Source organism: Trichophyton verrucosum (assembly GCF_000151505.1).
Source record: "Trichophyton verrucosum HKI 0517 chromosome Unknown contig00037_1.f1.exp, whole genome shotgun sequence".
NCBI classification, from domain to species: Eukaryota; Fungi; Ascomycota; class Eurotiomycetes; order Onygenales; family Arthrodermataceae; genus Trichophyton; species Trichophyton verrucosum.
Window position 1 is genome coordinate 1 of NW_003315612.1, and position 13,958 is coordinate 13,958.

The 13,958-nt window shown below is 46.5% G+C and overlaps 8 protein-coding genes across 8 annotated transcripts; 3 read left to right on the top strand and 5 right to left on the bottom strand.

Annotated features, from left to right (window-relative positions):
* Positions 1-2,170: 2,170 nt before the first annotated feature.
* On the bottom strand, positions 2,171-2,974 carry TRV_00489 (uncharacterized protein; the record flags this gene model as incomplete). The annotated part of the gene is made up of 1 exon (XM_003025263.1): positions 2,171-2,974. The coding sequence occupies one exon, from the start codon at positions 2,972-2,974 to the stop codon at positions 2,171-2,173; it is 804 nt and encodes a 267-aa protein (XP_003025309.1).
* Positions 2,975-3,832: 858 nt separating this feature from the next.
* On the top strand, positions 3,833-4,228 carry TRV_00490 (uncharacterized protein; the record flags this gene model as incomplete). Its single annotated transcript, XM_003025264.1, has 1 exon — positions 3,833-4,228. One exon carries the CDS (start codon positions 3,833-3,835, stop codon positions 4,226-4,228), a length of 396 nt encoding a protein of 131 aa, XP_003025310.1.
* A 522-nt stretch (positions 4,229-4,750) lies between these two features.
* Positions 4,751-5,707, bottom strand: TRV_00491 (uncharacterized protein; the record flags this gene model as incomplete). Its single annotated transcript, XM_003025265.1, has 1 exon — positions 4,751-5,707. The coding sequence occupies one exon, from the start codon at positions 5,705-5,707 to the stop codon at positions 4,751-4,753; it is 957 nt and encodes a 318-aa protein (XP_003025311.1).
* Positions 5,708-6,094: 387 nt separating this feature from the next.
* TRV_00492 (uncharacterized protein) lies at positions 6,095-6,253 on the bottom strand (the record flags this gene model as incomplete). The annotated part of the gene is made up of 1 exon (XM_003025266.1): positions 6,095-6,253. The coding sequence occupies one exon, from the start codon at positions 6,251-6,253 to the stop codon at positions 6,095-6,097; it is 159 nt and encodes a 52-aa protein (XP_003025312.1).
* A 258-nt stretch (positions 6,254-6,511) lies between these two features.
* TRV_00493 (ubiquitin C-terminal hydrolase Ubp8, putative) lies at positions 6,512-8,152 on the top strand (the record flags this gene model as incomplete). The annotated part of the gene is made up of 3 exons (XM_003025267.1): positions 6,512-6,806; positions 6,920-7,021; positions 7,080-8,152. 3 exons carry the CDS (start codon positions 6,512-6,514, stop codon positions 8,150-8,152), a joined length of 1,470 nt encoding a protein of 489 aa, XP_003025313.1.
* A 1,770-nt stretch (positions 8,153-9,922) lies between these two features.
* On the bottom strand, positions 9,923-10,328 carry TRV_00494 (uncharacterized protein; the record flags this gene model as incomplete). Its single annotated transcript, XM_003025268.1, has 2 exons — positions 9,923-10,174; positions 10,200-10,328. The coding sequence occupies 2 exons, from the start codon at positions 10,326-10,328 to the stop codon at positions 9,923-9,925; spliced, it is 381 nt and encodes a 126-aa protein (XP_003025314.1).
* A 1,051-nt stretch (positions 10,329-11,379) lies between these two features.
* TRV_00495 (CRAL/TRIO domain protein) lies at positions 11,380-12,936 on the top strand (the record flags this gene model as incomplete). Its single annotated transcript, XM_003025269.1, has 3 exons — positions 11,380-12,174; positions 12,227-12,268; positions 12,316-12,936. 3 exons carry the CDS (start codon positions 11,380-11,382, stop codon positions 12,934-12,936), a joined length of 1,458 nt encoding a protein of 485 aa, XP_003025315.1.
* Positions 12,937-13,391: 455 nt separating this feature from the next.
* Positions 13,392-13,735, bottom strand: TRV_00496 (uncharacterized protein; the record flags this gene model as incomplete). The annotated part of the gene is made up of 2 exons (XM_003025270.1): positions 13,392-13,499; positions 13,625-13,735. 2 exons carry the CDS (start codon positions 13,733-13,735, stop codon positions 13,392-13,394), a joined length of 219 nt encoding a protein of 72 aa, XP_003025316.1.
* Positions 13,736-13,958: the final 223 nt, after the last annotated feature.

Below are 13,958 nucleotides of genomic sequence, written 5' to 3' on the forward strand. Positions count from 1 at the left end.
TAAAAGCTGCGCTCCTTTTAACGTTTGGAAAATGAACTTTAAAGTTTGATCTTATCAGATCTTTACTTCATGCCGGGGTCTGGCACGTGATATTTGCTGATCTAATCAAATAATTTCACCTTTTCTGAGACGAAATTCGATTTCTCTCTCCCAAGGAACTTCCGGAAGCTGTTTCGTGAAGTTTTCTTGTGTTTTATGCGCATCTGGCTGCATTCATGTTGAATGCAATATCGCGGATGAGTTAACCATTAAACAGACCCTTGACATATTTAAAGGTGGCTAGCCAAATCCACCAGCCTCGCGTGCCTATCTGACGTTGTTCTTAGTTCTAAGGGAGCTTAAAGAATTCACGACCTCCATTTCCCACCCGGCCTGAGCCGAGACGAATATCATGAGCAACTGATGAAAGACACCGCCGCCTCATTATATAATCGATACGAATCCTCGTTCGCTCTCCCTGCTACATTAAATTTCACCATCATATGCCTAGCACTACCTTCCTGAGAACAAGAACTCTTCATACTTAGGCAGGAAGTAGCGTATAGCACTGGAACTAGAAGTTTTCTCGTCGCAAGCATTATATACATTTCCTTTCGACCCATTGCGCCATTCTCCCGGTCCAGTTTTTCATACGATACCCAGGATGCTATCTATTCCTGGAATGACCTTCGACCCGTCACGTCTCCGATCCTATTTACTTCGACTTCCTCTTTTCACTCGACTTGCACTTCTATGCATTGTTGTATTCTGGGTGATAAGCTTACAAGATGTTTGGGATGTGCCAAAATGGGGGGCTTTGTATCCCTCTAAGATCAGCTTTGCTGGAGGAAGTAAGTATCAGGATTTCCAGCGCTAGTTGCTGCAAGCTTACTACACCGCCCCAATACCGGATCTTATAGCTAATGATTTTATTTGCATAGTGTACCGAATAAATACATATCCTATCGTACATGCCGGGTTCTTACACGCATTCTTGAACATACTTGCTGTGACACCTTTATTGGAGAAGTTTGAAGCCGAACATGGGACTCTTACCTCCCTTGCCATGTTTCTTGGACGTAAGTACATGTTGCTTCACTAGCATAATCCAGGAAGCTTACAGATTCCTTTCCAGCCCTTTCAACACTACCGGCCGGTATATATGTTGTGTTCTCCAGATTCATTTTCCGGACCAATATGCCCGTTCTAGGTTCTAGGTGTGTTTTCAATTCTACCACGATACCATGGCTGTGCGCTTTCTAATGAGTTATTCCTAGTTCGTGGTTTTTCTTACTCCTTGGCTCAGAAGCTATAAAAAGATTTCAAACACACCCCCACATCAGGTATGCCAGTACAGCACCCCTTACGATATATAAATTATAAATCTGACTTTAGACAAACAGTTGGGGTAAATACCAAATTCCGAGCTGGACGTTTCCCTTGATCCTAAATGCAGTTTTTTCAGTCCTTCCCAACACAAGTTTCACGGGCCACACGTGCTGCATCGCTGTTGGATATCTCCGTAAGTGCCTTTTTCCTGAGAATTTCAAGTCTTTATGCTAATAGACCTCGTTTTAGTTGGATTGGGATACTTGAAATTCCTGTTTCCACCAGAGAAAGTTCTCAGGTGGATCGAAACAAAGTTAAATTTACTCGGAAGGCTACCTCACTACGTTTCTGTGGATCAGAAAACCTATGGTCGATACGGTATTCTCCCAACAAACGGTACTGGCGATAGAAGCATAAAGTTGAACTTAGTAGGGTCATCCCAAAGGTTAGGACCTTAAATCTAGCATCGACAACCCCTATTACCTATTTCGTTTCACTGGCGGCTTCTACTAATAAATAAACACTTTAAAATATAACATATTAATAATGAAAATATTTAACGATTCGACCAAACCCATTGATACTTAATACGTTCTGGGGGTTTTATTCTAAATCAAAATGCATTTATGACCCAACGAGTCTTAACTGTCCTGAGGGAACCTTGAACTTTTACTCAAAAAATAGTGTCTCATGCCAATGGCTCGATTTACCTGGGTAGAATTGAAGTACCCACGACACCCTGAATACATTATCTGACAGTAGCTGTGGGCATGCTAAATTGAGGTGTGCTTCTCGTTCAACAGTTGGACAACAGCCTCATATCCGAGATCTTCCTTCGCGACAGGGAAGTGTTTAATAAGCTCTATGATGCCCAAACAGCCTCCAAGAACTGAACAATAGCATCAAACCCCCCCGGTTGCTTTATCCAGTGTCCGTTATTTTCTGCACCCACATACTCCTTCCACTCAGGCTTCATCCCCAGCTTCAAGAGGCCCCTATGCGCCGCGCGACCCAGTTCAACATCAACCCAGGTATCATCAGACCCATGCAGTAGAAATACTGGCGTAGATAGCATGGTTTCAGTATCTATTGTGCTGGTTTGCACCTGTTCTTCGCATCGGACGGTATCCAAAAGGAACTTTGGTATCATCTCCCTTGGGTGCTGTAAGTCTTGGATCTCATTCGCGAATGGAAGCCATCCACACATCCCGATGAAGCCGCCGATTCTCCCTTTGAATCTTCCTGGTGAGCATAGGAGTACCCATAAAGCTGCCGCCATGCCCAGGCTTATTCCACCAAGTACAACTTTTTCGGGCCTTCCTCCAAGAAGATCAATCTCTTGACTCATAACCCCTAGAATGTATAGAATTGTTTCTCTCAAGCCATCAATTTGAAGATCTTGTTTCTCGGAGGTGTTCGACAGAGAATATATATCAAACCAAGCAGTTAAGTCCTCCTGGAAAACTGAACTCCATCGGTCTCGAGAGGTAGGGAATACCCAGCGGCAATTTGGGAACCGCGCCGTAAGCGTCTTCTTCTCGGACGTTTTCGAATCAAGGAGTTCTTCGGCAAATTCAGGACCGTCACTAGAACGTCCATGGAGCAGAATGATAGTGTGCATATGGGCGCCTTTGGGCTCGACGATATGTAGGTCGGGAAACGCCATATTCTTCTGATCTCTTGGTAGTTGGTTGTTGGTGAGTCAACGTGTAGTTCAGGGGTGGGTTTGAGCATTTGATACTTACAAAACCAGGGCGTGCTGGCGGTTAACTTGTTGCAGTGGTGGAGTATCCATCCATGCATGAAATCCCGAGAATTGGTAGTTGTTGGGGGCCAGATTACAAACTAGTTATAGCGGAATTTCAATGCCAACCCCCTTCCGTAAAACCCGGAGTAAAGCCACGGGATATCCCCGCTGGGAGGTGTTCTAAATTTAACCCGTAAACCAGGCGACGGTTGATTGCACCAAAAGGGTCTAATAATGGCACCCCATATTTAGCTATAGCTAGTCGGATACATCCCGTAGCCGCCCTTTACCCTGCCGGGGCTATGCATTGTGCATAGAGAGCAACTTGTTACCTTGATGTTTCAAACGTGCATGCTCCAACAGATAACTTAGTGCCTCATTGGGTCATGCCTTCATTGCTCTGCCTCTTCCCAACATTAGCGCTGACCATTCTTTCTGTGCTCGGCAGGGAGGCGGCAGAGAAGTCGACAGGTACAGCCTATTTAACGATGTAGAAAGCGCCCGATTCTCTTCGGTTTTGTGTCTCCATCTGTGTCGAAAAATCCATTCCAAAGCCAGTCTTTGTCGAGGGCACAAATATCCTACCCGTACTTCCCGGAATTTGGTTTCAGCACCTGCAATACGTACATCCAGTACCACCAATGTAAGTCCACAGGCTTTCATTCACCCGCTTGGGTGATTGGTTTCTTTCTTCTGGTTTCCTGTGCCGTGGGATCTATTACCTGAAACTGCCCATCGTCCGTGATGTTGACCGTTCTCAAATAGTGACGCTTCAAGATGACAACCGTGGCAGTCGCAATTTACAACCCTTCTGACGAGCGGGACCCCTGTCATTGGGCGCTATGGCTGAAAAGCGAGAATGGAGACTCGACAATCCTCCAAGTTGGGGACGACAAAGGCGGCGTTGGGTATTATGTCGAGCAGCCAATTCGTAAGGAGCCAGGTCGATCACTCAAGCTCAAGGAAACCATTATTTGCGGCACCATCCCAACTGAAAAAGAACGCGAGGCAGAAGGCAAAATCCAAAGCCATCCAGTCGACAACCAAAGCACAACCTGGAACTGCCAATCTTGGGTCATGGAAAACCTGGACAACCTGGAGGAGGAGGGTTTTATGCAGGTGTCTCCTACTGCAAAGGCAAATCTACAGTCGAAGAGGCAGAACTGGCAGTGAGGTGGTGAAGTTTTGTTCCGCGTGGCACTAGCAACATGACGTCAAATTATAATCTGCAAGGCTTAACTATGTATCACTTCAACGAGCTTTTACCTAGCGTATTTGAATTTATTTACAATACTGGCGAGTAAGCCACCAAAGCAGAGGCCTTGTTTTGAAAATTTGGTATGATTTATTTACCCTATGGTAGTTGTTTGGCTGTTGGGGTTTTGTGTATAGGCCTTTCACTAGCTAGTTCATTTAACGAAGTGACTAAAGGTACCAAATTAGCTGGGGCCATATCTTAAGTAACATTTATGATGCATTCTGAATTGTATCATAAGCTAACATGCTCCAAAACATGGACGAGCGAACGTGGCCTTCGTAACCCGTCTACCGCAGTAGTCTCTACTCTCCTCCAACTTCTTAGGGAGGGACATTGCCCTAGTTTCATTGAATACCGTGTCCCGGCAGAGCCGTTTCAAAAGTTGCGTTGAAAGTCCACGAAAAATAGTAACCAGAAGCATATGCCGGATTATTGCCTTAGCCTCTCCAACGACTTATCAGCTCGTCGACACTATACTCCTTGGGCCATACTCCAATCGAAGCTGGTAGATAATTCCACCAATCGTCAAAACCGTCCCCAGGGTGAATAGTATGTAATGCTTTCACATACTCCCAATAATCAGGATAATAGCCACACATCTCCCAGTCTAGCAAACCCGTAACCTTAACCAACGGCGTAAAAGCGTCCGAAGGGAGTGTATTGGACGTAATGACCATGATATTGCGGGGATGGAGGTCACCGTGTGTCATAACAAATTTATGGTCGGAGGAAAGGAATGAGCGAATCATTTTTAACCTCCCAGTCTCCGTACGATTTGGATCAGTGGTAAGGAACAGGTTGAACTCGACCATACTTTCAATGGGTTTCTCTGCGACTCGTACATGCCTCCTTGCATCTCGGCATCTCCTCGGAATGCCACCACCAAGAAGGGCTCGTGGCTCGTCTGAGGGAGGTGGGGTTAGTGATCTGATGCCAGAGAACATGATCTCTAATTGCTCTTTGATCGATTCCTTCTGGGAGTTATCGAGCGTTTTCCAAACTCTGTCAAGTGGCTCGCCTTTAATGCGAGTCATGAACACAAAGCTACGGCGACCATCCTGGAGGACTCCATGTATATGTGGTGCTCGAAGCCGGGGAACTCGTGTTTTGATGTAATTCATCATTGGAATGTGGTCGATGTCGATGCCACAACCAGCTTTCATGGCTATCTCTTCGCTGAGGCCAAGTACGACAGTTGATCCAAGAGCCCACAAGACGTCGCTTTTAACTATTGCTCGGTTAAGCCCCTGAATAACGGCAGGAAGGCTTTCTTCCAATAGGACTCCATGAGATGCCATATTGTCTTGAGATATTTTAACCACAAGTGGGCTAAGCTCATGAAGAGCTTTAGCATTCAAAGCAATTTGTGACTCGAAACGAGAATTTTTCTCCATGGTATGAATCGGAACAGCCTCCCAGTTGAGGTTCGGAGGGTTTGTTAAGAAATAAGCCGCGTTGCTTTGGCAAAACACTTGAGTTAATAATTACTAAAAAGGCTTTCACCAGCGTGAGTAATGTGTTGGAGCCTCTTCTGGTATGGTCCCAATCTGCGTGTATGACGAGTGGGGGAACGAGTTTGTAATGCCGTATGTCCTCTTTATCGAGTATTGTCTAAATCTGAAGGCAAAGGAGAAAAACGACACTTATATTAGCGCGAAAACAAAGTTAAGTTTAGTGTTCCCGAACTAAAGCTTAATATTGATTATCTAATCCAATTGTTACATAATCCGGTCCTGTCCTCTCGCGTAGAGCGACGTCTTCTCCTTTCTTCATCTTCATCTTTATATAAACCTAGCAGCCTGGCCTCCACCCTCTTCCTCCTCTTCTCTTTTCTCTTTGGCCCAGCTCTGTTTCATACCGATAGGAGGATATTCCACCAGCTTTGCCCGGTCACAGTTACTTGATACCCGTATCTCAGTGGTCTTTCCTGTTTTTGCCATCACTTGTCTATCTGAAAGTGAAGATATTATCTCCCCAGTTGCTCCATACTCACATTTTCTTCCCTACATCTATCTGGGTGATCTTAAAGCTATATCCTTGCATATTGCTTTAATTGTACAGGAAATACCTTCCATCTTGCTTATCGGCGTCAGCGTTCTCTGTGGATTATCTTAATACCCACTCGACGGTGTTGCACGTTATCTGCATCTACCTACACATTATTCAACATTACGTCCTTGGGGATTACTATATCCAAAATGGCTACTCTGTCCACTCCTCTTTATGAGCCAGCTTATGGCTGTGGTAAGTGTTCGTTCCTTCGTAGGAAGCTCAAAGCATGCATTTTGACCTACTTTCGCACAGAACACCTCAAGGATATATTTGAGAAAGACACAGACGCAGCCACCAGACTCGCTGAGAACTACACCAAACTGAGTAGCAAGGGACCATGGAACTTATCACAAATTCGTCTAGATGCCTCGAAAAAGAGTAGCTCTGGGCCAAAGTTCTCCCTGAAACCGCAATACCAGTGCCTCCAATGCTCGGTTGTCGGTGTGAAAGCTGCACGTTGTGAGCATAGCTCGCAGACAGGACATATATTTTGTAAATTGCCACTTCATGACTATACCGAAGGAAATCAACGTCTAACTAGTTCGTCAATCTAGTTGCCGACTACAGAAGCAAGCATGTCTTCTGCCAAGGATGTAACGACCTCATCTACGATATCGACTTGGAAAGCATTCTGAAGAATAGCACTGAGCCTATTGGTAAGATTGCATAACTACATTTATCATCACAACTCTCTGACTAACTTTCTCCTTGTAGTCTCCAGAAAACGCAAGGTCGATAATTTGGAAGATGATGAGTACGCGAATTATATCGCCATGAATACCAACAAAAAAATTTGCGGCAAAGAAGGTGTCAGAGGACTGTTCAACCTCGGTCAGACCTGTTACATGAATGTTATTCTCCAGACCCTATTCCACGAACCGGTCTTAACGGCCTACTTCCTTGGGAATGGGCATAGCACGAGCGAGTGCCAGAAAGCGAACTGTTTCGGCTGTGCTCTCGCAGATGCTTTTGCTGAGTTCAGCAACGAAGAAAAAGACGAGGGCTTCGGTGCCCTCAACCTCCTCCTTGCCTCGTGGCAAACATCCGCCGACCTCGCCGGTTACCACCAGCAAGACGCCCACGAATTTTACCAGTTCTTGGTAAACCAACTTCACGAGAGCACCACAGGGAATCTCGACTGTGACCCCGCCTGTCGCTGCTTCTTCCACACCGCATTCTTCGGCAAGCTACGAAGCACCATAACCTGTCGCAACTGTGGCAAGGTTTCCCGCACCGAAGACCCAGTGATGGACGTCAGCCTTGACCTTCAGGTCCAAAAGAAGAAGCGTGCCCTTGACGGCGGAGATCAGAGCTCCGACGTTGCGCCAACCCTCCAGGGGTGCTTGGAAGGGTATATCTCCCCTGAAAAGCTTGCAGCCAGCGAATATGGATGCACCCAATGTAACTCCAACATGGGAGTTACCAAGCAACTTCGACTACGAAAGTTGCCAGTCATCCTCTGCATGCAACTGAAGAGATTCGAGCGCAATCGATCTGTCTCCGAAAAGGTCGAAACCAAAGTCACATACCCTGCCTCGATCAATATGATGCCCTACACCACCAGCCCTAGATCAGAGAACCGGTCACAGTTCCAATACGACCTCTTGAGCGTCGTTGTCCACATCGGCGATATCGACTCTGGCCACTACCTTGCTTACTGCCGGCACGGTGAACAGTGGTTCAAATTCAATGATGACCGTGTAACTGTTGTTGCTGAGTCGGAGGTTCTTGGGGCAGATGCCTACCTTCTCTTCTACACCTTGCAGGCATATGGTGTTAGCAAGTAGCTTGATGCGCCGCGTTTGGCTGTAGCCCGTGCCTCGCCATGCTTAATAATTGACCATATCTAACCATTGCCTTTGCTATTTCTGCTTCTGTTTCGCTCCTGCTCGTTGCTTTCCATTGGGGTTTGTTTTTACGTTAAGTGGTGATCCCTATCATGTTTCCTTTCTTCAAATACCGGTTGTTATTCCGGTGCTACTATGACATTGTGGGCGTTTTTGAGATGGTTTTGAAGTATTTCAGTATTCACTGGAGGTGGTCTTACTTTCATTGCAACTAGACTATGGGTGTGTTCTCCTTTTTATTTCTAGCATCCATACGATTATGGCAATAAGACAAATGTGCAAGTGTTTTATACTAGCAGGAATATTCCAACGCAACATAGAAGCATCCCCGGCAACATGTTGCGTAACGTAACATTAAAGAGCTGATAGCATTGGTTATTGAGTAAAAACTGCACTCGCAATGTTCGGATGAATAATGTCATCACCGGAGGGAAGATTGGTTCGCGACGGCTTGTGGGCATCGATTAAGAAGTTCAATAATGAAAATGATGCGGGCTCCCAGTTTTGTCTCGGATAGGCTTTGACCGTAAAAGATCCCGCCCATGTTGTGAGTATTCCAATGTTTTACCTGGTAATAAAAGCGAGTATTTTGATCAAAGGCTTTCCACTGGGAGCAGTTAGGGAATGGAAATGAATATGTTGTGCGGCCGTTTTCTTCTCCCTGAGCAATAAGACTCCCGACTTCCTGTTGACCAGACCGCGGCGAGCTGGGTATACTGCTGGTTGCCGCCGCGACTTACTGAGGATAAATCCCAGTTCAAATAGAGCTCTTGTCACCAAGGCTTTACCACGTCACTTCTAAGACACTTTGGGGACTCGTAAGAGTCGAATTCGGCATTCTATCAGCTGCTTATTGGTAACGGCTGAAAGATTTCTACATGCCAGTTGTAGAAAGCATGCACGCGAACGTTCTTCATTGACACCGTCGGGTACAACACTTTGACTTTGCCATTCTTTCTTCCACTATCCGTTCTTCCATCCTATTCTTATAACCTTTACTCCCATCGTAACCTAAGTCATATTCACTTGTTCAGGCACCCTCGTACAAATACCGAATGTAATAACGCGTCGGGCTACTCGTAGCAACCAACCTAGTGCTATGTCTGGTAGTCCGCTTGGTGCTGCGTCTCTGCATGACTAATGTGTAGTCCGCTTCACCTAGCCTTGCGAGTTAAAAGAGCTCATATAAAGTGAGGCTCGAAAAGGGCAATCGGCTGTATTCCCTCGTTGCAAGATATCAGCGAATAAGTATGAGAAAGAGTCGGGGAGAAAGGCCTTGATAGTGACTCTCTGCATGTAGTTCTGATCAAGTTGGTCGATCCATATCATGAAGATAATTTCCACTTGATTATTTAGTGGTTGATTATTTAATGCGTGAGAAGCGAGCCATTGACGGTATTGGCTAAATGCAGAGTGTTAGACGATTATTAAGTCTCTTCTGCCCTGCACCATGTTATGATTAGCGTATGCCCCGGCCTCTGGGGCGTGCAAGCCTGGTTCCCCGTCGGCCAGTGTTGGAGGATCCTCTAGTTGAGTACCGGCCAGCACTGGACCCTCGTGTTGATGTCGTAGGAGCTCGTTTCGAGGCAGCGCCAGGGGTTGTGTACCTGACGGACGATTTTGTAGTGGTTGGCGGATTATCGATAAACGAGGTATCCGTGGTCCTAAGCAGACGGAGGGTCAGTCTTAAGTACAATTATCATGCTTGATTTAGGCAACACACATGAAAGTTGTTTCTGCGTCATTTGCGCCAGATTGATATTGTTGCTCTGAAGCAGCTTGCAATTCTAAGAAACGGTCAGTAAATATCTCGCCTAGGGCAATGGTAAGGTAGGTTATTATATGGAATATACTCCATACCATTCTCTTTCTCTCTTGCTTCTTCCCTTTGCTTGAAACGTGTGAATGATTCTGGGATAGGTGTCTGTATCGATGTTGGTTAGATACAGCGTCTGGAATACTCTATGGCTATATGACTTGAACACACCTCTGGGAAGTCGACGCAGAAAGCGTTCATATTTAGTCCATATAAAAAGCTCGCAAAGCTCTCGTTGAATCTTGACAGACTTTCATGCATCAACTGAAGATGTACAAAATTCTCCTCCAAGTCCGCCATTGAATCAGCCAGCTCCGCGAATTGAGGTTCTAAGCTGTTTATTCCCGGCCGCGATCCACTACCCGGGTCACCACTGACCGAAAAACTGTGTGTATCGCGTATGGACGTCCTGGAGCTCGACCTTAGGGGGGTAGTAGGACGCGACGGTTGCCGCGGGCGGGAGGTAGATCTCTGTCTCTTCACCTCCATCGTAAGCCAGTATGGTAGGATAACTTGGTTATATCTCCGCACTGTCTGTTTGTCGCGCAGACGCCTCCGATATCGTATTGCTCAATGATCAAGCCTTCATATCATCAACTCCTCCTTCAGTTAAGGTTGGTGATGTTGATGTTGTAAATAACACTTTTTTTAGGTGGAGCATGTGATTTTTCCACATGGGAATCACGTGAACCCCTCGTCGCCCGATCTCCCGATCTCAGATCTTTTTCTTTTTCTTGCTCGGCGATGCAGCAGTTGAAAAGGGACGAACGATGAAGCCAGGATCAAACTCCCCCCTTAACCGCCATCTGACTTTCGATCTGCTCTCGTTTCCCCCGGATTAGCGGAGGCCGCACCTTTTCTTTCTTTTCTTCTTCTTACCCTCTCCCCTTTTTCCTTCCCCCGCCTTTCTCTCCGCGTTTTCAAGGTTGCCTTAGTTCGAAGCAGGGTCCCGTATCCATCATCCTACCTAAAAGTACATATGCGCAATCGACTCCCCAGCCGCTATACTTTCACGACACAGCCTCAACCGCTGCTCGCATTGCTCAGACCTGTGACTCTTGGTCGTTGCATCTGTTATCAGGTGCAATTGCCCAGGCTCAGCCCAACGGGGAATACCCTGTCTTCAGGAGCTCCTTTTTCATCCCGTGCACTTCCGAGGCCCCCTTACGGACAAGAGCACATCGTCCGGTCGTCCTCCGTGTGGACGCTTTCTCTTTCCGCCCTCATTCTATGTAGCGGGCTTGCACTTGGTGCGTTATATATACGAGACCCAAAGCAACAGCACCCAGCACTACCAGCTGTCCCACTGCCAAAGCGAATCGAACCCCCACATATCCATCACAACACCACTATGAGTGAGCAACAGAAACCCACCGGACATGTTGGAAATTTGACGAAGGAGGAGGAAGTGAAGTTGCAGGAACTCTGGACTGCGCTTTTCAAAGTTTGCGGGGTGATTACCAGTGAGGGGCCGGAGAAGGAGCAGAAGCATGAGCAGCAGAATGGGAATGGAGAGAATGCCACATCCTCTGATACCAGTTCGCCCGATGCGAAGAAATCTAAGAAGAGACTGGGTTTCTTCAGCCGGAAGAGCGAGAGTCCTAGCGAGTCTCCGTCGTCAGACAGCGTGTCGAACTCAGTTGCAGCAATGAAGCTATCCGACGCCGACGACAAGTACGGCGAGACAAGTCAGTTTCTTGAGGCTCTAAAGGACACCTCGCCAGAAGAAATAAGGCTTATCTTCTGGAGCATGGTCAGGCATGACCACCCTGATGCACTCTTGCTACGTTTCCTTCGTGCACGCAAGTACGATGTCAACCGTGCCTTGGTTATGCTGGTGTCTGCATTCCGATGGAGATCACAGACCATGAATATCGATGATATTATGGTTAAGGGTGACTGTTTTATGGAAGAAGAGAGCAAAAGTGACGACCTGGCTAAGAAGCAAGAGGCCTCTGATTTCGCAAAGCTTCTCCGGCTTGGTGAGAGTTTTATGCATGGCCACGATAAATTTGGACGACCGATATGCTATATTCCAGTGCGTCTGCACAGAATTGGGGCTCACTGCGAGCCCAGCCTTGAAAGATACACCGTATACCTCATCGAAACGTCTAGACTTCTTTTACAACCTCCAGTAGAGACTGCTGTAAGATCCTCCGACTTTCGTTATTAATGGAACAAGCTAATGCTCTAAATAGGCCCTTGTTTTCGATATGACCGATTTCTCGCTGGCAAATATGGTATGTTCGAATCAATACTCTCCTGTATCAGCACTAACAAGTTCCAGGATTATACACCTGTTAAATTCATGATTAAGTGCTTCGAGGCCAATTATCCTGAAAGCTTGGGAGTGATTCTAGTCCATAAAGCCCCCTGGATATTCTCCAGCATCTGGGCCGTCATCAAGGGATGGCTCGATCCTGTGGTTGCGGCAAAGGTGCACTTTACCAAGACCCCCGAGGATTTGGAGGCCATTATTCCCAGCAAGAACCTTATCAAATCCCTTGGTGGCGAAGATGAGTATGAATATAAATACGTCGAACCCGTTGAGGGTGAGAATGATAAACAAAAGGACACCGCTCGCCGTGACGAGCTGCTGAAAACCAGAATGGAGATGGCCGGTGCTTTCCAGGAAGCAACTTTAGCGTGGACAGCTTCCAAGTCGAATTCTGCTACCAGCGAGGAAGAGACCTATATAAAGAAAACCAGGACCGAGCTTGCTGAGAAACTTTGTGAGAACTATTGGCAGCTTGACCCGTATATTCGTGCGAGATCCATGTACGATCGTCTGGGTCTCATTCCACCTCCAAAGGAAGCCAAGGAGCTTTCAGCCACTCAGCCGCTGTCTGAGAAGGTGAATGGAGATGCTGTTCCAGCTGCAGCTGAACAGACTGCACCTGCGGTCTGATATAACCCATACCATCATAATTGGATTTTCCTGTCTTCTGTTGTTTCGATACCTACATAGGACTTGTTTTGTGTGTGCATGAATAGATGTTCTCCTAGTTACAACGTGGGATGTCATCGCCCCATGGCCATCGGGGTCTGGGCACATTCTAATGAGGAGCATAATATACTACGCCTGCTTGTGTTGAGTCATGTCTTTCTTCTCATTGTTCTCCCTTCATCCCTTTCATTCACCCGGAAGAGGATCTTGAAAGTTGGAGTGTACGTTAAGCTTCATCTTGAGGCAGATATATAACTGGGTTTGTGCGGTTTCGTGCATATATATATGTTATATGTGCATTTGAGTGCGAAGAGATATACCATATCTACACAAAATAAATAGTATGGCAATGAGATACCCCTTCTTACTGGTTGTGCTATTATTCTTTTCGTTTCTCGCCACTTTAACGTGGCTTTCTACATCTTGGACTTGAGCTCCTCCAAGAGAACCTTGAGGTCTTCCTTGTCTGCTTCCTTGGCAGGCCAGTCAATGCCGAGACCTTCTGGTTCATTGGGCTTTGGAATCTACGGGACGTTAGACTGGTACTTGTTAATAGACAAAAATCATTAGCTCTTACCATATGAAAGTGGACCTGAGAAGTGGTTGTTAGCAATTGTATCAGTTTAAAGTCCAATCGTAAAAAACTTACATGGTCCACGAACTGGTGGGCTATCCTGCCATTGTTCTGGAGAATGTTGAAATCAGCCACACCAGCAGCAATGGCAATCTTCTTCGCAACAGGCTTTGAAACAGTTAGCATCGACGTGCCCAGAGAGTAGGATATGCGATGAAACACACCAAGAGCTCGGTCAGGTCTGGGTCTGGGATATCGGTGAGTTTAGCACCGTGGTACTTGGGAATCACCAGCTATATAGGCCGAGCCAAGTCAGCATATGGCTTCCGCTAGATAATCAAGCTGAACTGACCGCATGGCCTCTGCTAAGAGGCTGAATGTCCAAGAATGCCAGGACCCGGTCACTCTC